At 55.3% G+C, this 21,875-nt stretch overlaps 8 protein-coding genes and 1 non-coding gene across 9 annotated transcripts; 4 read left to right on the top strand and 5 right to left on the bottom strand.

Moving 5' to 3' along the window:
• The first annotated feature begins 674 nt into the window (after window positions 1-674).
• Window positions 675-772, top strand: G647_05145. Its single transcript has one exon. It is a non-coding gene; the product is annotated as a tRNA-Glu (tRNA).
• Window positions 773-5,811: 5,039 nt separating this feature from the next.
• Window positions 5,812-6,397, top strand: G647_05144 (uncharacterized protein; the record flags this gene model as incomplete). Its single annotated transcript, XM_008729477.1, has 2 exons — window positions 5,812-6,237; window positions 6,299-6,397. 2 exons carry the CDS (start codon window positions 5,812-5,814, stop codon window positions 6,395-6,397), a joined length of 525 nt encoding a protein of 174 aa, XP_008727699.1.
• Window positions 6,398-7,325: 928 nt separating this feature from the next.
• On the bottom strand, window positions 7,326-8,605 carry G647_05143 (uncharacterized protein; the record flags this gene model as incomplete). Its single annotated transcript, XM_008729476.1, has 2 exons — window positions 7,326-7,981; window positions 8,050-8,605. The coding sequence occupies 2 exons, from the start codon at window positions 8,603-8,605 to the stop codon at window positions 7,326-7,328; spliced, it is 1,212 nt and encodes a 403-aa protein (XP_008727698.1).
• A 621-nt stretch (window positions 8,606-9,226) lies between these two features.
• G647_05142 (uncharacterized protein) lies at window positions 9,227-10,726 on the top strand (the record flags this gene model as incomplete). The annotated part of the gene is made up of 2 exons (XM_008729475.1): window positions 9,227-9,479; window positions 9,558-10,726. 2 exons carry the CDS (start codon window positions 9,227-9,229, stop codon window positions 10,724-10,726), a joined length of 1,422 nt encoding a protein of 473 aa, XP_008727697.1.
• Window positions 10,727-11,272: 546 nt separating this feature from the next.
• On the bottom strand, window positions 11,273-12,556 carry G647_05141 (uncharacterized protein; the record flags this gene model as incomplete). Its single annotated transcript, XM_008729474.1, has 1 exon — window positions 11,273-12,556. One exon carries the CDS (start codon window positions 12,554-12,556, stop codon window positions 11,273-11,275), a length of 1,284 nt encoding a protein of 427 aa, XP_008727696.1.
• A 431-nt stretch (window positions 12,557-12,987) lies between these two features.
• G647_05140 (glutamate-tRNA ligase) lies at window positions 12,988-14,838 on the top strand (the record flags this gene model as incomplete). Its single annotated transcript, XM_008729473.1, has 1 exon — window positions 12,988-14,838. The coding sequence occupies one exon, from the start codon at window positions 12,988-12,990 to the stop codon at window positions 14,836-14,838; it is 1,851 nt and encodes a 616-aa protein (XP_008727695.1).
• Window positions 14,839-15,118: 280 nt separating this feature from the next.
• On the bottom strand, window positions 15,119-16,177 carry G647_05139 (uncharacterized protein; the record flags this gene model as incomplete). Its single annotated transcript, XM_008729472.1, has 3 exons — window positions 15,119-15,908; window positions 15,999-16,114; window positions 16,172-16,177. 3 exons carry the CDS (start codon window positions 16,175-16,177, stop codon window positions 15,119-15,121), a joined length of 912 nt encoding a protein of 303 aa, XP_008727694.1.
• Window positions 16,178-16,815: 638 nt separating this feature from the next.
• On the bottom strand, window positions 16,816-18,761 carry G647_05138 (uncharacterized protein; the record flags this gene model as incomplete). The annotated part of the gene is made up of 3 exons (XM_008729471.1): window positions 16,816-16,914; window positions 16,971-18,366; window positions 18,421-18,761. The coding sequence occupies 3 exons, from the start codon at window positions 18,759-18,761 to the stop codon at window positions 16,816-16,818; spliced, it is 1,836 nt and encodes a 611-aa protein (XP_008727693.1).
• Window positions 18,762-19,604: 843 nt separating this feature from the next.
• G647_05137 (uncharacterized protein) lies at window positions 19,605-20,798 on the bottom strand (the record flags this gene model as incomplete). The annotated part of the gene is made up of 6 exons (XM_008729470.1): window positions 19,605-19,625; window positions 19,677-19,941; window positions 19,990-20,345; window positions 20,430-20,565; window positions 20,623-20,659; window positions 20,723-20,798. The coding sequence occupies 6 exons, from the start codon at window positions 20,796-20,798 to the stop codon at window positions 19,605-19,607; spliced, it is 891 nt and encodes a 296-aa protein (XP_008727692.1).
• Between the last annotated feature and the right edge of the window lie 1,077 nt (window positions 20,799-21,875).

Raw genomic sequence — 21,875 nt, 5'->3', positions numbered from 1 at the left:
TCTCTCTCTCTCTCTCTCTCTCTCTCTCTCTCTCTCTCTCTCTTCCCACATATGGAGCCACGACTTTGGTGGTCAGCAGGCACGAAAAGAGAGATAGATACGGTGCACCACTTGTATGCACATGTATCGGGCATCATACCGCCTACGATAGGGTCCCACCAGGACTGACTCTACCCGTTGCTGTGCGGCCGAAGCTCCAAACAATAGTATAGTCAGTCACGGAAGTGACGAGTCGTATCGCCTGGCGGTCCTGTGTACTAGATGCCTGGAGGTGCGCAGTCTTGGAGGCTGTACTCCGTACTGAGTACTCCGTACCGCTCGCGCAAATTGCGAACAGGATATCGCTCGACTTGGCAGCCGCCTGGCGCAGACGCGTGCTACAGTAGGTAGGTACAATTAACTCCAGATGATGATATCTACGTCGTATGATTGCGATTGTGATTTCAATGCATGGAAGATCGGCGGGCACAGTAGGTACTCGTGGTGGTCGTAGTTGAAGGTAAAGCGGCCACTCTCGGCACAAGCATAAGGCAAGTACCTAGTACTGTATCTCGTACGAGGTACTCCGTACCTACCTCGTACTCGTACCGAAGCAAGAGTGGAGTACCACGCGTAACTCATAATTTTTGAGGTATATGTTTTTGCAGCCCCAAAAACTGCTCACCAATGAACCCTCCACGATGGTGTAACGGTAACATAGCTGGCTTTCATTAGGAAGTCCTGAGTGTGCAATATCACCCAGCAGCCCCGGGTTCAACTCCCGGTCGTGGAATTCCTTTTTTTTGCTATTGTATTTTCCTCTGGTTCTTTTTTTGCTCATTTGCGGAACATACACAGTACAGTGCCTGGTGGACTTGTCATGCTACAGTATCTAAGGTTCAAATTTCTGGTGCGGTGTTGCGAAACCTCGGTCCTTGGCTGTCCGTATTCATTGCTCGTCTACGGAGTACTGGATTTGGATTTCATTGCTGAAGAACACCCAGTTTCCCTTGCTAAGGCGATAGAACTCCGTATGTCCCCGCGCATACACATTACTATGCTGGATATTGTTCGTTCGACTAGTCTGCCTGTTATCGTCCAGACGTCCGCCCCATCCAAGACAGCGAAGGTACGTCTCGAGATGGGATTGCCACACAATGTGTGAGTATTTACATTTACCTGCCCAGAGGAGTAGACTTACTTTCTTGCGGCATGACGAGGCGAGAGCGAAGCTATGGAGGGTATGGAGTACTGTAGCCACCCGTTCGCTTTACGGGCGTCACAAGGAGCAAGCACCGCTACACCATGCTGCATACTCACGAGCTTGCCACTGAAGGGTATTCTATTTGCAACCTGCGCCGCGGATCGTGATATGGTATAATATGTAATGAAATGGTGCTGAAGTCTTCGCCTGGCTTCTCCCGGCATAATACCCCTTCTGGTCCCAACGAATTGGCGAAAACGACTGCTTGTTGAATTAAGCTCCAACCAAACTGAGCTGGGTGTTCTGACTGCGAAAGAGGCATTCGGCGTTCAGCCCAGCCATTCCAGCCCAGCCAGGCCAACCCAGCCAGGAGCACTCCACCACCCATCGGAATTTCCGGCTTCGGTTCTCGCCGTTTCGTCGTCCCGTCGCCAGCGTCGAGGAGAACTCGGTGTCACCCGATATCTTCCCCAGAGCCGTGCATCAATGACCACAGCTGGTGCGTTCAACACATCATTCTGTGCCGTCGACAGCCTGTCTGTCAAGCAAGTGTGGGTTGTGGGCCACGTACAAGCTAGACACAATAAGTCACATAGCATGACACCATCAAGGCGTTGCCTGACTAATCCATATCGTCTTCCCAGCCTTCCTCTTCGACATCATCCATGGATACATCGGTTATGCTGCTCTCGCGCAATGAAGGATTTGAAATCAAGCCGGTGACGGGGCCAGAACTCCAGTCCATATGCTCAGACCATCTCCCTGTAGAGGATGTAAGTCCTGAGACGTGAGAAAGCGCACCGTGACTTTGGCGCCTTTTGGAAAGCCCCTTGAACGACCTGAATGCAGAGCTCATTGACGACGTGTATGAGCGGGCTATAGGAGGACCGAGGAGGGAGTTTGAGATCCAGACCTGCTCCTCCGGCTGGACTGGAGCTTCAGGCCAAGTTGTGACCTGTTCGTCGCTGTAAGGAATTCGCCTAGCGAGCATGTTGGACGTGAGGACCGACCATTCCGGTATTCCATCGTCTTGAGATACTAAAATACCTGCCCTGGCAGCAGCAGCACGAACGAGACGGTCGCTTGGTGTTATACTCAATGACGAGTCGATTTTCGGGCGAGAGTGCAGTTGTTCCATGTAGACGTCAATGAAACCTGGGGGCTTGGTCTTCCCAAATCTCCGGGAGAACCCATGCGAGGACCTGAGTTCTTTGACTGCATATTGGAACTTGTCAGAAAGAGAATTCGGAGCGGCAAACATGGGACCCATCATCTGTTTCCGAACCCATATCAACAGCGCAAAAGGCAGTACCCCCATAGCTTGACCCGAAACTGCGTCAAGTAATTCCGAATAGCTCACGAGATCGAGCCTTGTGTTTGAGCAAGTAAGAAAGTCAGACCACGGGACCGGACACGGTCCATAGTAATTTCTCTGCTGGCGTTCAGAGTTCAAGCATGCTAGAGACTGAGCGAGACCAGCAAATGAGCTTTCGTCAGGTGGCCAGGGCTTTTCGACGAGATCATCGATCACGAACTTCAAACGACGGGGATCCTCCATTTCCGTCAGAGCTTCAATGATTAGTCGCCAAACGTCAGGCGAAGCGAACAAGGAGTTTAAGATTGGTCTTGGCCAGTCGCGAAGGTCTTTGGTCAAGAGATCGTTCGGACTGAGCCTCACACGATCCACAAAATCCTCGTCGTCTATTTGGCCTGCTGATAAGGCATTGGTCGAGTAGTGAGTAGTGGACCAGTAACAGGGCTGTGCCCAACTGAAAGCTTGACGAGCAGAGTCTCTGCCAGGTGGAGGAGGCTCGGTATTTCAGTAGTCAAGCTGGTAAACGGCGATAGATCACGATCAAGATCCAAGCACCTGTCTCTTCGCCAGCTGCAGAGTTGCTCAAGAAGAGAATTTGCTATCAGCACTTGCTCATCAGTCCAAGCAGACCGTGCGCAAATGGTTGCCACAAACATCAGCTGTGGACCCAACAGCTGGTCTGACTGTACAGCACTGTTGATGCGAGAAAGTGATCAGGTACCATAGCTCAAACACCTCGCCAAAACACTTCAAGTCGGTAAGAAATAAGGCGGTACGTGCCATGTCCGGAAGAATTTCTAAACTTCATTGGCTCGCAGCACTCCGGTACCGCCCAGTTGGGTTTGACCATGCAGAATCCCATACCCTTTGTACAATTTTCGACGGTTCGTACACGGGCAAACGAAGTCGAGGGTAAGTGAGGTCGGGTTCCAGTCTGATTGCCGCAGTACATGGCGTTTCTCCGTTCAAGGCCGGGATCGGAAATGAGTGCTTGGATGTCAACGAAGATTCTTGAGGCGTCGGCTGCAAGATCCCTTCAGAAGACGCTGACGGGCCTGGCGGAGGATTTACTGCATAATGCGTGGACTCATTCTTTGCTATGAGTTCCCACTTCCTCATCTGAGTTTCAAGCTGGCCTCGCGTAACATGGACGTCGAAGTGGGCTCGGAGGTGCCGCAGGATATCTGCCGTGCTGACAGCTCGATGGAATAATTCTGAAACATCAGGTTTAAGAATGTCCCACTGTTCCTTGGACAACCGTCGACTGTAACGAGGATTATTGGGGTCTTGTTGAATGAAAGGGTCTGCCCGCTGGGCGACTCGGACGGATTGCATACTGAGTCTGCAGTATTAAGAGAACTTAGATGGCGATCCAAGAGCCCACGCAGCAGGACCCATGGGAGGTTGTTCCTAACGAACGAGGAAAATTCGATGAACGGGAAGAAGGTGGTTTGCGAGGCTGAAGGCACAACGAAGCTTGAACGCCTCTGCGGAGGTGGCGTTTTGCAGGATTTCCAGATCCGGTCGCTCTGCTCCAGCCTGATTCGACACACATGAAACCATCTTGGCGTCCGCTCCGGTTGGGGACCCTATGGAAGGGCACGCCTGTTCGTGATGGCAGTCCAATAAAGGTTTGTTCTGATGTGGAGTTTTCTGGCTCGAGTGTTGGGCCATGCCGAAAGGCAGCTCTGCCTATTTGCCACTCGAGCCGGCCCAAAATGCCGTGTTTCACCTAAGGTCTGGAAGACGAAACACGGTCGGTTGGCATAGCAGCACGAGTCCGTGTCCACAGGACGAGGTTCGACACATTTGTCTCTAGAGCTGGTCTCGATGAGTCGACAAGCGAGAAGTTGAGCGACGCTTTGTTCCCCATCGCGGAGACTGCCACCTCCACATTTCCGATCAAGATCATCCCATTCTCTTCCAGGTAGACAATCATCTTTCCAAGGAGTCAACGATTGATCTGCGTAGATAGGTGCAGCCATTAAATTGAGAACGAACTGTGCTTGGAGACAGGTTTGCTGACTGAGCTGACTAAAGAAGATTGGTGGCTATCGTCCAGCAAGCTGTATCTTTCAGCGTCTCGACTGCTAGGCCCTCTGGTCGCGTTAGGAGGGCCTTCTTGTAGAAGTCGTCTTGCACATGGCAATCCATGTGACCAACGTCTGCATGTAGCCATCGCCCAATGAGCCGAGGATGAGTTCGTGGGAAATCTGCACATCCTGCTTGTTTCAAGCTGAGCGTACACACCCGTTTACAGAGGACAGAAGGCAATGTCAGACATGGCCGGTAGAGGAAACATCGATAATGGGTTGACAGACGATATGAAGGAAGGTTTCGCAGGTCCCGCTCGTAGTACCTCATCGCATATAGTAGTTGGCCATCTGATCTAGTCATGCGGCGTCCTTGGTATACGGGTCTGGGGACCGGGCGGAGAGGATCGTACCCGTGGTGAGATTGGGTGGTCTTCGTGTTGCTGAACTTCCGCACTCTCCTTCATCATCAGGCACAGCTTTGTCGAAAGTTTTTGTCGGGTCTTATCTCTCCACAACCCAGGCAAAGACAAGAAATCGGAACCTCTCCTTGCTTTGACAAGTTTCCATTTCTTCAGCTGAGAGTCTGCTTGGCTGCCGGGTGACTTTGAAACCCATTACCTCCAGTTCCTTCAACATATCGACACATTGGACCACGAGGGCTGCGTTCCTCGAAGCCCAAAAGCTCGAGCTGCAGATCCAGCGGCGTCAGACGATCGATATAAGGTAGTGCTTGGGAGATGCGGTGGTGGGGAGTTGTTGCGTTATGCGGAGGAAAGGAAAGTGAAGTGAACCTCAAGTGGGTGTGAGTGTCAAGAGAGCGTGAGAATCGAGACTCGGCTCGCTGGCTAAAGTTTGTGCTGTGAAAGCTTGATCAATCTCGGCCAACACGCTCCGGCCTGCGTCGCCTCAACTTCCGCCTACCTTCATCATCCACAAGCCGCGTGCAGTGGAAAAGTCAAGAGTAGAGAGAAAATAGCCGTGGGTCATGTAACAGATAGATCTGTCGGATTTGGCGTTACATTACAATAAATTACCTGCGACCCCTCATTAATCAATGCCCGTGGAAAGACGACGATACATGACGTGTTACTCCAGCCATGATATCAATGACGGTTCCTCATGTCGACGTCGTCAGAAGAGGATTTGACGACACAAGTATCTCTATGCAGAAAGCAGATCATCTACGGTAGCTCCAACAACCTTCTCTTACACTGACGAGTTCCCCGGGGAATCGTATCGTGGAAATGTCGTCGCAACACAAATACCCACCCGCCATCATGGCGACAGATCAAGCCCCCGAGGAAGAGGCCAACATCAACATCTGCAAGGAATACATGTCTATCGCGTACTCCCCGACGGAGAACAAAGGGGGCAACTCAGTCGCTCACCTCTGCCACGCCGACAGTTGGTTCTGGGCGCCTGCGACATTTCCCGGCTGCGAAACGCCCATGGACTATGCGACATCTCACTCTGTGGTCATGTCTGCCGTGTCCGACCTCCACATCATCCGCTTCGACCAGGTATTCGCGAAGAATGGACACGTCCTGCTTCGATATACCGCTGAAGGGAGCCATGTGGGCAAACCGTACAAGGGCATTGAAGCCACTGGGAAGCATGCGACGTGGAGTGCGGCGGCGATTTTTGAAGTCGAGGAGGGGAAGATCCGAAGCTTTACCAAGGATTGGGATCAGAAGACTATGCAGGTATGTTACTTCGCTGTGACGCGCTCGGGTACTGGTTTCTTTTCCATACTGAGGGAAGTAGATTCAACTTGGATGGGCGCCGGTCAATGAGAGCGACGATCCAAGGTGGAACGCACAGGCTCTTGCGGATCCAGAGGGATCGAGGAAGAAGAAAGAGTGAGAGTAAGGTGAGTGTGAAGGTGGGCGAAGATGGAGCAAAGGGGAAGTGTCCCAGCAGGGAATTCAATGAAGCGTCAAGCAACTTTCACCTTCACCTTGCCTCCTTCTTACCGTGGGAGGCGGCATCGGGAGGGACATTGTGGATGTGTGCTTGCTGTTGCTGCTGTGTCTGGTAATCACTGAACCGGATCGCCAGTGTACGTATTGGATATGTGCCACCGACGTCAATATCTCTCACCCGATCCGAGACAAGAGAGATCAAGGCGGAAGCAGTGTGCAATTTGATGCGCACGACCGAAACTCAAGTGACTGCTCCTCGGGATTGAGGACGACTGTCTCTGCAAAGTAACAGTGCACCTACGGTTGTATCTATATGCAGTTTCATCGTCATTGACTGTCATTATCTATCATACACGAACGCGCCCCAGCACACATGCCACGAGGCGTACAGGGTTGTCGTGGGATTTTGGTGTGTCGAGTAAACATATTCCTCGTCGGGGGTTTGAGCTGCTCACTGCGGTGAATGTACCACGAGCCCGGGGCGCAGAGTCTGGGAAAGATATTGTAAGGAACGTCTGCGCTGATCGGTCCCGTTGGATCCTTCCGAGGCCCAATGGCAAGAATGTGCAAAACCATGGAAAACCGTGCAAACGCGCCTCCCATTTTGCCGTTATTTACCGCTCATATATCCATTTTCTCAGCCCTTTGATCTCGCGTCATTAAGGGTATCTTTTGAAAACATGCGCCCCATGCAACACTTGGCAAGAAATATAGACCGGTCCCAGATCGATCGGGGATCGTGTGGGAAACAACATGTGTCGCTGCAGGCATGTTCAAGGGCGGCTTCTCACCGCATCCAGCAATATCCCATTGTAGGCACGGTCGGTCTCAGCCGGGTGCTGAGAGCATAGAGGTCCAGCGCGCGACCGTCAATAATCCATCCCTGTTAACTTCTTTCGCTTCCTCTGGCCGTACTCATCACCGTCCCCATCTTCTGGATCCGAATATCCCTCGCCATAACCGACAAAGCTGTCATCGCCGTAACTCCGCTTCTTGCCGCGCGTCTGCCGTTTTGCGTCAGCGTTCTGTTGCGGTGCTGGCCGCATCACACCATTTGGCAATTGTCGAGGTATCGACGGTTGACTTTGTGGTTGTGTCGCGGGAGGTGGCCTCGCGTTCGGTTTTTCGAATCCAAGAACGTCCTCCCAATGGGCGTTGTTTCGAACGGTCCCAGGCTGCATCTGCACGGCTTGCTTCAACTTGGCCCTGAAATCCGGCGTCACCTCGATTTTGGACTTCGCGTGCTCGGCATTCCACTGCTCCTCCGGCTGGAGGCCCCACATGGATGATCCTGCCATGCGTCGCAGCGGGCCTGGCTGATCCTCTTCGACATTCCGTTCTCCTTTGACAGGCTTGTTCCGCCCAGACAGGTTGAAGCCCTTAATTTGACCCTCGTATGATTTCCGGAGTTTGTTGATCTTCTCGCCCGTCCTGGGATCCGTGCGAGCGACGCTGTGTAGCAATGGACCAAGACCGTACAACGCGAGCAGATGCTGCTGCGGATCGGGTCTCTGACGCTCGACTTCTGCAATCAACTGGTCAACAAAGCTGCAGAAAAGAGATTGTAAGTGATGGAGGACGGGAGAGTCTTACTGGATCTGCAGAGAAGAAAGGCATCACCCATATCTTCCTGTAGTTGTTCCAGCGTCTTCTCGTCCACCATTAAATGTGCTGCGCTCACACCGTCAGCGACCTTGTCCTCTCCCTCTACTTCCATCACGTCGTTCCGGTCATGGTTGGTGGCGTGTGTGATTGGCTCCACCTCCATCTGATCCGCCTGGTCTTCTCTTCCGGAGTCACGCCTCTGTCGCTTATCGCGATGCTGATCAGCGTCGTCCACCAAATCGAAGCCTGAATTCGTGCCCGCTACGCTGTGCGCCGGAGTCGGAAGCGAATGAGTGGGCCGTGACGGCGGTTGAGACCGCGCAGCAGAGCCCCGTGGTGAGCTGGGGGTGGATCTCGCCGTAGCCTCGTCGGGATTATGTGTATTTCCGTAAGAGGAGACATAGCTCTTTGTAGCGACTGACATAAAAGAAGGAGAAAGGGGGCTTTGTGGAAGGTTGTCAGACAGGCGCCGTCGCTTGAGCGCCGACTCGGACGGAGACGTTGGCGAAGGCGGAATAGTCGTCGGTCGGGATGAGAGGAACATGAAAGTGCGCAAAGAGACCCGTCCGCGGTGGATTGCGCGCCGCCTTTGAAGGGGGAGGGATCAAAATCGAAGGCAATGGCGCTGTGTCTGGCGAGACCGAGGCGGGGCGTCACTCGAGATCGGATGCGTATCAGTAGCGACTTCGGCGACGGGATTGCTGACGGCGGAAACGGAGGTGGGAGGAATGTGCCAGAGGAGGAAGACCAGGAGCGGCTGATTGTCGAGTCCGCAGTGACAGTCGACGTGCTGAAGTGCTGAGTGGAGAGCTGGGCGTCGGGTTGTTTGAAGGAAGAACAAAGACAAGGTCAGGATCGGGAACAGGATCATACACAGACCTGAAGGTGAGAACTGGGGCCCAGGCGGCGGCGGCGGCTTGCCAGCACCACAATGCGCTGGGAGGCGCAAGCGGATTTAGTGCCGGCAGGCCTCCCCGAGCGTCACGTGCTCGCCTTAGTAAAAATGCTCTATTGAAGCTGCGCCAAGACTCGCTACGGAAATACTCTAATGTTTATGCTTGGTGATCGATCTCGACCAACCTCAATGCGCACACACCAGCATCCGAGCATCGGCACCATCTCGATCTCCTTCATGGCACCGGATCCAGACTTTGAGCATCCCAAAATGGATCAAAGGCGCAGTATACCTCCTGGGCTCCCCAGAGACAACCCCATCCAGTCATACTGGCAAGATCCTCCGGATGAGATAGCCGATTGTCGGACAAGCCCAGATCTCCCGGATGGGGCTGACATCGTTATCGTCGGAGCTGGTGTCAGTGGCGCGAGCATCGCGTATAACCTGCTCTCCTCCAACCCTCGTCTGAATATTGTTCTTCTGGAGGCTCGTCAGGCTGCCAGTGGTGCCAGCGGCCGAAATGGTAGGTAAAGTAAAGTTGCGCCGAATGGTATCATCTGATCCCCAAATGCTCTCAATGATCCCTGACTTTGCAGCCTAGGCGGTCACACCAAGACTGCCACCTACCGCTCCTTCCACGAAAACGTCAAGTCCGTCGGCACGTCGGACGCCATCAAGATCACGAACCTGGAGTACAAGACCATGGTCAATGTCCACGCTTTCGCCCGAGAGCATTCTATTCCCTGTGATTCTGTGCGCTGCCAGACTATCGACGTCTTCTACGACTCCGCTCAGTTCCAAGCAGCGAAGGCCTCCGTGGCGTTGATGGAGAAATCCATGGGTGTCGACAAAGCGCCCGAGCACATTTTCCATGGCGTGGAGGAAACGGCCGAGAAATATTTGGCGCCGGGCAGCGTCGGCAGCTTGGAGTACGAGAGTGGGAGTCTGAGTGCGTATCGGTTTACGATTGGGATGTTGAAACTTGCCCTGGAAAAAGGATTGAACCTGCAATGTAATACCCCTGCAAACAGCCTGTCCAGAGATGAGAATGGCCACTGGACGGTTTCGACGCCGCGCGGTTCAATCACCAGCAAGAAATTGGTCCTGGCTACCAACGGGTATACAGCACACCTGTATCCACGTTTACAAGGAGTCATCGTGCCCTTGCGAGGAGTTGTAACAGCCCAGCGCCCAGGCCAGAGCATGCCTCAACACGGGTTGGAGACAACGTACTCTTTTGTCTACAAGGAAGGTTTCGAGTACATGATTTCCCGACCACCTGGGAGCAAGTTCGAGGGAGACATTGTCATTGGCGGAGGCATGCACATTGCAAAGGACGATGGTATGAACGAATATGGGAATACTGATGACACCACGTTCGATGAATCCAGCGCAGAGTACCTGCTCGAATGCACGCGCCGGTATTTCGGCCCGAAGAATTGGGGCAGAGACCACCCCGACGGGCACAATCGCCGGACTTGGTCAGGAGTGATGGGGTTTTCAGCTGATGGGTATCCCTTTATCGGCCCCGTGCCCGGGGAAGAGGGGTTATATCTAAGTGCATCCTTTCAAGGTCATGGCATGGTGTTGTGTTTCTTGTGCGCAAAGGCGGCCACGACGATGATTGAGGGCAAGGATGGAGACGCGCTGAGCAGCTGGTTTCCAGATTGTTACAGAGTCACGCGCGAGAGGATGGGGAAGAAGTTCGAGGGCAGGATCAAGGCGTCCGGGGCACCAGAACCTCAAGCAGTCGAGAACGGAACACATTAAGCGTTACACAAGGGCTTCACGTAACAAAGATAGACGACCATACGCAAGATGTAATGCGATGGGGAAATCTGGAACACGCATACTGAGAAGGATGCATATCTGAATAGAATCGGAAGTGACTGGTCATAAATAACGGAGACCTGTGGCCCCAGAGATACCGCTCGTCCGAGAGAGATGCCCCGAGCACCCGGCTGATCTGCTGGTCTCTCGATCTCTCGATCTGCCTCAGATCGTGGCTCGTCTTCAAACGGGACGTGGAGTTGCGATCTGCTTCTGCCGCTCCTCAAGGACAGCCACCCGCCTGAGCCACTCTAACCAACGCCGAAGCAATGCTTTTTCAAACACTATCCTCAAACGCCGTCTAATGCGTATCCTGTCATGTCCCGCCGGCTCCGTGCTGCCGGCTTCATTCGTAACATCGTGTCGCATGCTGGGAGCATCAGCGGACCCCTGTCCAAGATGGGTGTAATGTCCGTTTGCAGGCTCATCTCCACGTAAATGTCGGTTGACAGCCGGCTCCCCAGCATCGGTATCAGATCCACTGCTCTACTGAGTCTGACACTGAGCTTGCTGCGGTCCATCCTCGTCGTCCTCCCACGCGCCTTGTGCCTCGTCGCCACCAATCTCATCGATATCGGCAAGCTCGAAATGCACCTCGTCGGCTTCCTCGACATCCTCAATCGGAGGTTCGGGTCCCGGGAGCAGTTTCTGCAGCTGCTCCAGGGAGCCTGGCTTCTCCAGGAAATAGCCGTCTTCGGGGAAGGCGATCTCGACGACCAGGTAGAGGTCGCCCTTGGCGTCCGACTTCTTCATGGGCATGCCTTCACCTCTGATCTTGAGCACTTCACCGGGACGGAGGATTTGGCCAGGCTCTTGGGGATGATTGAGTTCGATGCCACGCCCGTCAAGGTGCTTAAGCACCACGCGGTGGAAGCCAGTCAATGCTTCCGCCAGCGTGATGTCGAGTTTCGCGCTGAGATCGTTGCCCGTCCGCTGGAAGACTTCGTGGGATTGTTCAACGAGGTGGAAGACGATGTCTCCCGTCTGTTCTGCACCGGGGACTTGGTCGGCCTCCCCCTCCAATCTGATCTGATCGCCTTCCCGGGCGCCGCGAGGGATGTAGAGTTCGAGTTGTTTCTTCTCTTCCGTGACGCGCTTGCCCTTGCATTTCTTGCATTTGTCCTTGGGATTGAAGACCTGCCCGGTCCCCTCGCATGCGCCGCATTCGACCATGCGCTGGGTCAACATGCCCGGCCCGACTTGTGACAAGACTTGCTTGACACCCTGGCCCTTGCATTGAGAACATTCCTTGGCCTGGGCCTTCTCCGCTCCGCCCGTGCCCTTGCACTTGGAACAGATCACATTCTTGGTGGACGAGAATTTCACTGTCTTTCCTTTGTACAAATCTTCCAATGAGACTTCGTATTTCTGGTTTTCATCGGGACTTCTTCGCATTCTGCGCGGTCCGCCCATCCCGGGCATGCCCATGCCCGGGATGCCGCCTCCCATGCCAAACATGTTCAGGATATCCTCCATGTTGACTTCTGCACCCATGCCGCCAGGCCCGCGGCCGTCGAAGGCAGCCATGCCGTGGGTATCGTAGAGCCGTCTCTTCTCGTCATCGTAGAGGATCTCGTAGGCTTGTGACGCGGCTTTGAACCGGGCTTCTGCTTCTTCACGCTGCTCGGGAGGGACTTTGTCGGGATGGTGGGCCAGGGCGGCTTTTCTGTATGCCTTGCGGATATCGGCCTGGGAGGCGTCTCTGGGGACGCCGAGGATCTCGTAGAGATCGATCTCGGGAGCACCGTCGGGTGGAGTAGCGCCGTTCATGGTTGCTGTCTGTCGTCAAGCAGTAGTGACTCGAAATGGTATCTGGGAAGATGAGAATAAGATGAAGGGTGTCAGAATCCAAAATAAATCCCTGCAAGGCAACCAACGACTGACTAGCGATCGGCGTCGAGGATGGCGACTTTGGAGGGGTTTCGAAAGCGTGTCTGGCTCCTGCGCTTGTGGTGGTTGGGCGATTTTGGCACCCGCTTTTCTGCTTGACTTTTGGTCCATGGACGATTGACAATGGCGCCTGAATGGTCGGCTTGGAGCGTCTAGCAATAAGGCTGCGGGTGTCGACGATATTCCCGTGGCGGCGGAAGAATCACCGGCGAATCTGGGACCGGCTGGTGCTTGAATCTTCTCGTGCCTTCGGGCTTCGTTCTGGTGTTGATTACCACACCTTGCATAGTTGCTCTCGACACCATTCGCACATGAGGACGACGTCGGTCGCCCCCACGACGGCATGGGTATGCCATTCGTGCCGTGCGCGTGCGCGTCAAGCAGCGCCAAAGCGACTTCGACTATTCTCTGTCTCAACGCACAGGTCGACCACCGGTAGCAGCAGCACTCCTCCCGAGCACACTCCTCGACGAGGCAAGCTTCCCTCCACGCCGGCGAGAACACGTTTCGCCCCCTCTCCCACCGGCAGCCTTCATCTGGGTTCCATACGCACCGCCCTATTCAACTACCTGCTCGCGCGGGCGACGGACGGCCAATTCCTCCTTCGAATCGAAGACACCGATGCGAAGAGGACAATCCCCGGCGCGGAGGACCAACTCTTCAGGGATCTGAGATGGGCCGGTCTACAATGGGACGAAGGGCCCCAGGTCGGGGGTCCATATGGGCCATACCGCCAAAGTGAACGACTCTCGGTCTACAGGAAACACATCCAAGTCCTGCTGGACAGCGGACAAGCATACCGCTGTTTCTGCACGGCCGACCGTCTCGATGACCTCAACCGCCGGCGCCATGAGAAGGGACTAAGTCTAGGCTACGACAGGAAATGCCATCACAGCATCTCTCCCGCCGAAGCAGAAGAAAAAGCGCACCGCGGCGAAACACACGTTATCCGGTTCCTCTCCCCAGCCGAGTGGCCTCGATACAACGACCTGGTCTACGGCAAGGCTCAAGGCCATGGCGCCGAGAAGACCAAGAAACTCCTGGTGGATGAACCGGTGTACGAAGATGTCATCCTCATGAAGAGCGATGGCTTCCCTACGTACCACTGGGCGAATGTCTGCGACGACCACGAAATGCACATCACCCACGTCGTCCGCGGCTCCGAATGGATGGCCTCGACACCGCTGCACGTCGCGCTGTACAACACTCTCCAGTGGACTCCGCCGTCGTACGCCCACGTGCCCCTGCTCGTCGACCAGAACAAACAAAAGCTCAGCAAGCGGAACTTCGACTCGGACATAACCAGTTTCCGGACCAAGGGAATCTTCCCCGAAGCACTCGTCAATTTCGCCGCGCTGCTCGGCTGGAGTCACACGCAGAAGAAGGACGTCATGGACCTCGCGCAGCTCGAGGCCCTCTTCGACCTGAAAATCACAAAGGGCAACACCATCGTGTCGTTCGACAAACTCAACTTCCTGCAAGAACAACACGCCCGTCGCAGGATCGCCGCCGGGGGCAGCCCCCTGGAACAAATGATCCGCGACGTCGCCGTCGCCGTGCTGAACAGATACGGAGCCGGCCAAGTGATGCAGCTCCTCGCTCCCGACTCCGACTCCAACCCAGGCGCGCCGAAACGAACGCTCCGTGACCTGATCGCCCAACTCCTTCAGATCGAGTCCCTGCACTATCGGTCGCCCGCCCAATTCGCCGACCAATGCGCTTTGTTCTTCGAGCCCGTCCGGCGGCCCGTGGAACTTGACGTCGGGGATCCCGCCCTTTTCCACCCTCTCCGCGTCGCGGCGAGCACCCTCACGCTCGTCCCGGCCTCGTCGTGGACCAAACAAGTCCACCATTCCCACTTGCGCGCCTTGGAGGCCTCTCCTCCCACCGAGACGACCGCCACCGCCGCAAAGACGTGGAAGAGAGAACTATACCACTACCTCCGCTGGGCGGTGCTCGGCGGCAGACAGGGTCCCGGCCTGGCCGAGTCGTTGGAGATCCTCGGACGAGACACGTGTATTCGACGCATCCAGGACGCGAATGCCAGGGCCCGCGATCTCGAGACCATCAAGACTAGACCGGTTCTAGAGGCGGAAGGATGGAGAGGTGATGCCGAGGGGAAGAGACGGATCGACAAGAACTGGAGGGCGTACTCGTTGTAGCCTGTAGGGTACTGTACTGTAGTGTACTGTACTGCTGTAGATTGAAAATGCATTGTGCCGGCTCGACTGCCCGTCTATTCTCGATAGAGGGACGGGCTCTCGCTCCTCATTCTCTACCTCAAGGTTTTGAGGCTTCAGATTCCATGTCTAGCTACAGTAGGTACTCCATCTCATGCCGCGCTTTTGTGTGGGTTTGCTTCTCGATCCTTTACACCCGCTCGTCACCATAGATGGCACACTCAATCGCCATATCCATTCAAGGGCCACGCAGCCAGCCAGGCTACTCGGTCACCTCCCTGACCATCTCCCAGTTGCCCTTCAGATCCTCCTTCCACAACGTGACCTTGTTGTCGCCACCACTCACGGCCAGCACATTCCCGCTCAGACTCCAGCTCACGCGCCAGGTGACGGCGTCGAACTCGAGTGTCTTGGCCAGCGTCCACTCCCCGACGCCCTGCGCCGTCATGTTGGTGCTCGTCCAGATGCGGACCGTCTTGTCCTGGCTCGCGCTCGCGATGTAGCTCTTGCTCAGCAGCGTCGGGCTCCACGCCACGTCGCGCACCCAGTCGCCGTGTCCCTGCGGCAGGACGAGGACGTTTTCGTAGGTCCCCCCGGCGGCGCTGTGCTCCCAGATCTTGACCTGGTTGTCGCTGCCGCCCGTGACGAAGCGCTTGACGACGCCCGTGCTGCCGCCGTCCTTGCGCGCGATCGCGCCCGGCACCGCCGACGGCGCCCAGCTCACGGCGTTGACGCCCATGGCGTGGGCCGGGAAGATTACGTGGCCCCACTGGTTGTCGCGGAACTCGAGCACCGACACGTTGCCGTCCGACGAGGCGCACGCGAGCAGGCACCCCAGGTCCGGCGGCGACCAGGAGACCATGTTCACCGAGGCCGTGTGGATCGGGTGCTGCCACACGAGCGTCCATGACGATTGTGGCTGTTGGCCCGGCTGCGCTGGCTGGGCAGGTGTTTCTTTGTAGATGTGGACGCGGCCGTCGTAGGATGAGGAGGCCAGGAGAGTGCCGAATTTGGGGTGAGCCCAGGACACGCACCAGACTGCGCCCTCGTGACTGCGTAGGATCGGCGTGTGTTAGCAAGGGGGCCTCTTGGGGACTGGGGACGTAGCGAGGGGTACAGAGGCTATGGGTGGTCAGTCGTACCCTTTGAGCGTCTCTGTTAACCGGTGCTGGTCCCCTTCAATCTCGAAGATCTTGATCGTCTTGTCGCTCGAGCAGGTGGCCAGCCGGCGGCCATAGTAGTCAAGGACGGCGTCGTGCTACGTGAAAGAGTCAGCGTCGGCGCAGGAGTTCGGAAGGGGGAAGCGTTTTCGTACGATCATGTCATCGTGGCCTGAGTTTGCTATGACTTGCGCCTGTTGAACCAACAATTAGCCATGGTGTAATTCTCGTCGGTTCCTCATCTGAACATCGAAATGTCACGGAACTGCGCTCCTGGCCACCACGTATGCTGACGCAGTCGTCGAGCGTATAGTGAGAAGAGCAATGGCAGAAACCTACCATCTTGGAGGTGAGGTCGATGCGGAGGGGAGATGGAAAAGCAAAATGGCACCACTACCGCATCTCTCAAGTCGGCAGATCAAGGCTGTCGAGAGGAACGAGTCAGGTGTGCAATACTGTTGTTGGTTGCAGGAAGCGCGATCTGGCAACTATTCTTTACCGCGATTTCGAGAGTCGAATGCGCGGGACGCTCTGTCGATGATCTTATCTAATCGTTCACTGCCACACGACGCCACGTGCAGCCTTGCCAAGCCCCAGCAAATAGTTTTACAGCCTTGTCCACCACATTTGATGCTGCAAGTCCCAACTCAGTAAACGCCGCGCATACATGATCCTCTTAACAACCCTCCACGTACCTCACTCGGGTTCCCACCAACTCCAGTTGACCCTCAACGATGTGATGAATCGGACGTGCCCAAAGATAACCCGAAATCGAAGCTTCATCCACCCAGCAGGGATATTACCGGCCCAGAGGGACCGTATGCTTATGCAGTCCTTCGTTCCATACTGGTAGTTTCTTGTCCCTCTCATAAATCAAGCCACAGGAATTGCACAGTGTCTGCGAAATCGTTAGCCAGGTATCCGCGTGTTCAGAGACTTGACGATGCAACTCACTCTAGGACCTAACGGCCCATCTCTCACAGCCCACACAGCGCTGCCCCAGATCAGGCAGTGCTTACACCTCCAGTTCTGCCTCTCATACTCTTGTAACCTATTCCCCTCACCTCCCCAGCCCGCACCAGCAGAGCTTCCTGCCTCTGGGGTCTGGGCCTTCGCGACCGGAGACAGCGACCTAAACCGTCTCTTCTTCTTGCTCCTCTCGCCGCGACCCATCTGCGGTGTCTCATCCCCCGCACCGCCATTGCCGATGTTCGCATAGTCGAAATAGCTGCCTCTCTGTTGAGCTTCTTGTTCTCGCGCAGATGGGATCATTCCTGCCGTGGATGAGAATTTGGCGGTTTCCCGCCTCAGCCGCCTCAGCTGCCGTTCGCGGTCGCCTTCTCTCTTTTCAATCTCTTCCTTGCTGAGTGCTTCAAACTTTGGTTCCCACTCAGCACCAAAGTCGTCAATGTCATACCTCCAACCGGCACTTTCCTCGTGTCGAACAGCTTGATTGTCAATCTCGCCGCCGAATGCGTTGCCGCCGAGCATGAGCATTCCGCCTTCGCAGGCCTCCTTTTTGAGCCTAAGGACTGCTTCGTAGATGGCGTGTGTAATCGCCATGACCCATTCACCGCCCAACCCCATATCTGCACACGTCTGTCTCGCAAAGGCTTCCGCCGCGCCAGATGGATGCAGCAATGACCATTCAAACTTATCCTGGTAAAGTCTGGAAGAAAGATAAATCGACAGGGTGATGATGCAGCGGTAGGTGTCATCTGGGTTGAGGTATGGGTCCTCCGACTCATCCGTCTGTTCAGGTGGAGGGGCCGGTGGTAGAGGTGAAGCCACTGCTGCTATTGACGCGCCGTTGGTCAACGTCATTGGCATCGGTGTTGAGACAGCCGGCGTTCCAGGGGTTGTAGATGCGGGTCGGGGTATTGATGCGCCACGAATCGGCCGCGGTGTCCCTCCACGAGAGCTCCCATTAGCGATGCCTGATGGCGTTGGCACATTGTTCGCATCTGGCATCTGTGATCGCTTCTGCTGAGTATGAAACAGCGGGTGCATAGCGACGCCGGCATAGTCTTCCAGCTGAGTCCGGATCTGCTGGCTAACATTCATGGCGAGCGCGGTCTGATTGGGTAGGTCAAGTTCTCGGACGAAACATTGTGCAAAGTCATCAGGGGTCAACAAATTTTCGTGCAGATTCCACAAGAAAATGTCGCGAATCTTGTACCCCGGCAAGGGCTCGGGTCTCTTGAACATGGGCAGCGAAGGGTTGATTCCCACGTCGGTTCGCGAGAGAGGAAATGGCGCATCTGGCTGGTGCGCTGGTACGTCGAGATCGATGCGTATGGGTATCAGTGTGAGCGGGAGCTGCGATTGAATATGGGCTTGAGCATCCGTCCTGTTCGGCTCGTCAATACTGTCCACGAGGACCCCGGGACAGCGAGATACTCACGTGGGCCGTACCGTCCTCCTGATCATCCAATCTCGGTATATGGGCTGCAAGTCCACGGGTTCACGTAACTCTCTCCCTAGCTTTTCATTCTGCGGCTCTTTCTTCTCGACTTCTTCCCGTCGCAGTGATCGTAGACCTGTCGGCCGGCGTGGGCCTTCGCTGTCTTCGAAGTCGTCTTCATCGTAGGCGTCGTCTGCGTAGTTGATGATTGTGGTTCCTCGCTTGGTGGTCCGGCCGGCGGGCGCGACATTCTGGGTCTGGAGAACTGGTTGGAGAAGGGTGTTGGCGTACTGCCGGAGTCGCGGGGGATAACTGGTCACATATGCTTGCGCCGGTGCCATTGTGTGTCGAGAGAGTATCGCACTATGACATGGTTAAGCGGGTCAGACGAGGGATTCCACGCAGCAGCCGCTGCTCTCTGATAAAGATAAGTACTGTTTCGCGCGCAACGGGGGAGGAAATAGTAGCATCCGCGAATCTTCACAGTCGCGACTTGCCCTTCAGAGTAAAGCGAAATCTGTTCGCGACTGACCCCGATTGGGAAAACTTGTCACGCCGCTCTATGATCCAGCGTTGGCCTAAGCAAAGTCAGTTACGGGGGAGCAAAGCTGTTTACGGGGGAGCAACCATCCACTATTGCGAAAGTCTCCGTCGCAATGATGGCTACAATTCCCTGTGAGCATGCTACTCCTCCATTCCAAGGTGTTGTCTCTCCGGAGCTCTTAATTTTCTGGATCAAGTTGCGCAAGCTGGTTTGGTGGGCTTTTGGAAGGCTTCACATCAGGTGCGAAGACATGTCAAACGGTGTGTTCTCTCGAATCAGTGCCTCCGTTGGAATATCAGGTACCTTTCGCGGTTCTCAATTTCTACAACCGCACAACGCTCAAGCACAGTAATAGTGTCGTCGAAGTCCTCCTTCTCCCAAGCCGGGACGCTGGTTCGATCCGATCCTTCAGAGTGTGCGCACGGCTTTGGCTATTGCGACGACTTCTCGTCTCCTTCTGTGACACAACTTGCTGTACAGGTCCCGCACGCTGTATGGATCGCCCACATACGCCAGTTCCCTCCCGTATGCCTGTAGCCCCAAGTAGTCTCCTGCACAAGAATAGTGTGATGCCATTTTACGATTTTGATCGGTCGCTCAAAGCAAAAGGTAACTGTCAACGCCAAGAGATGCCACAAGGTCACCGTAGACCAATAACACTCTGTGAGCATGTGAGCAAGGTGCCATGTCACGGCTGATCAAGATCGCTTACCATCTCCAAAGTCCAGACTCTTCTAATCCACACCTTCAACCTGCCCTGTACGCCCTCCACGTCAGTCAATTCAACACCTTCCCACCAGCACCTCCGGGCTGGTTTGCGCCAGAACAGCAACAGCTTTTGAGCCATGCCAACAACATTGCTGCCCGCGAGGTCGCCCTTGATGTCTGTACGTAACCTGGCGAGAGCTAAGCTGCAAATGACTGCTTTGTTGGGTTCTCCCGCTCGGTGACCCCATGTATCGTCATGGTTGAATCCGCTGCTCCCATCAGTAACCGGTCAGTTCGTTGATTGTTAGAGGACGTACCCAGCAGTCAGCATTTCGATTAGATGTTGCTCCGTGGTGCCGGCCTCCTCACTCCGCTTCAGGCCCGAGAAGATACCATCCTGTTTAAGCAATGATTTCCCGGCGGCTCGCTTGACCTCGGTCATTTCCGGCTGCTCGATATCCGCGCGCGGCGGTATGACATAGAAGTCGAGATCCTCCCTCAGCACAATGATTCCTGCCCGGTCTTGGAGCATATCTTTGGTAGAGCCTTGCAGAGGCTCAATTGAGATTGGATCATGCTCGGGTGGAGTGGTGGGTGACGGGGACGTTGAGGGTATTGACTGGGCAACATCTCGGAAGAAATTTAACATATACTGGAGGGAAGCAGGGTCATACTGTGAAGAATAAGTTATGTCTCCAATATAGATATAAGGGTTGCTCAGGACAGTGATGGGATGTGGGGTGTGGGCGGAACGTACGTCGACGGGATAGACGTCGCCTTCATGAAACGAGTTCATGTGGCCGTCAGGCAGGAGGCCATTGGGAAATAACGACAGCAAGACGAATTCAGGCAAGGTCAAGAGCTCATCACGAGATAGGGTGAAATGTGTCCCTCTGCACGAACAGTCAGCGTCCAGGCCGGGCTCCATGCCTTCCCCACTGGGAACTAACCTCAAATCCAATGTAATGTGCTCATCAGCGGCGGCTTCTCCTGCTGAACACGGAGTCAGTATCTCTCTTTCAAGCATGCCTGACGCCATTGCGAGCTTACCTCCAAGAGTATTGATTGGTGGACCTGTCTGTTGAACTTGTGTGATGATACTCGCCGCGCCACCTGCTGCCGCCATGACGTAGGTAAACGAATCTAGAGGGCTGGAGCCTTCGGTATAGGGAGGAGGTGGCTCCCCGTCGTCTAGTGCCTTGCCCGAGGAAGACTGAGCCTTGGTGTCCGGCGGGAGAGCTGCCTTGGTTTCGCGCTCAGCCTTGGACTCGGCGTCGTCTTCGGCAAGAGCCTCCTCGAAGGAGGGTGCCGGAGCAGTGACGAGAAGCGAGTCGCAACCAGCCTCGGTGACAGTGGCTCTGATCTGGTCAAGCTCGGCGTCGGTCGGGAAGTATAGGGAGGAGAAGGGGGGTGGTCGTGGGGACGGAGGACTCGACGAGGAGGCTTCGGATCTGGGGGAGTGCGGCGGCGGCGCAAGATAGATCTTGTCTTCGTGGTCGTAGTCGTCGTCGAGAGCGTTGTTGAACCTCGACAACGCCGTGGTGGGCGAGCCTTGTTGACGAGAAACCGGGGGGGACAATGTGCGTGATTGGGCGCCGCAGCCGTGCAGCGATGAATTGACCGGCCAATGTCAAGCGCAATTTGAGATTGAGCGAGGACAAGCGCGGACGCCGTCGATGGCGTTGAGCGGCAGATCGATCTTGCTCAGCACAGTCTGGACGCAGTGTAGCAGTCAGGTCGACGGGTTCATCGGCGTAATGGAGTGGTGGAGCGATGCTTGAGTCACGCTGAGCTGGACAGTTGATGTTCAAAGGTGGCTTGAATTCGAGATGAGGTGCAGAAATCGGACAGCGTCGAGGGTGCGGTCTGTTCGTGCCCCGTTCCTTGATCGGGTTGCCCGTTGTTGTTGCTTGTAGGCGCCCAGCGGGCCGTCTGGCGCCTACCACTCCGTGGGCGTCGTGTTTAACTGGCCGCAGCCCTCGCGCTTGCCCGTTAGCGCACCTCCATCCCTGTTCCAGTTAAAGACTCCTTCGACTATGACATGCTGCGCAAGAGCTACAGTACGACGGCCGGGCTCTCGTCGTTGGGAGAGCACTTCTAACTTCCCTTCTATATTTGATGGATGTTTTCTTGGTTGGGTTGTGTTCTACTCCGTTCAATGCATAAGCTTGTTTGTACACTCCCACACCATTCTGGATATCAA

Source organism: Cladophialophora carrionii, assembly GCF_000365165.1.
Source record: "Cladophialophora carrionii CBS 160.54 unplaced genomic scaffold supercont1.4, whole genome shotgun sequence".
Classification (NCBI taxonomy): Eukaryota; Fungi; Ascomycota; class Eurotiomycetes; order Chaetothyriales; family Herpotrichiellaceae; genus Cladophialophora; species Cladophialophora carrionii.
This window is presented reverse-complemented; position numbering and strand designations above follow the sequence as displayed.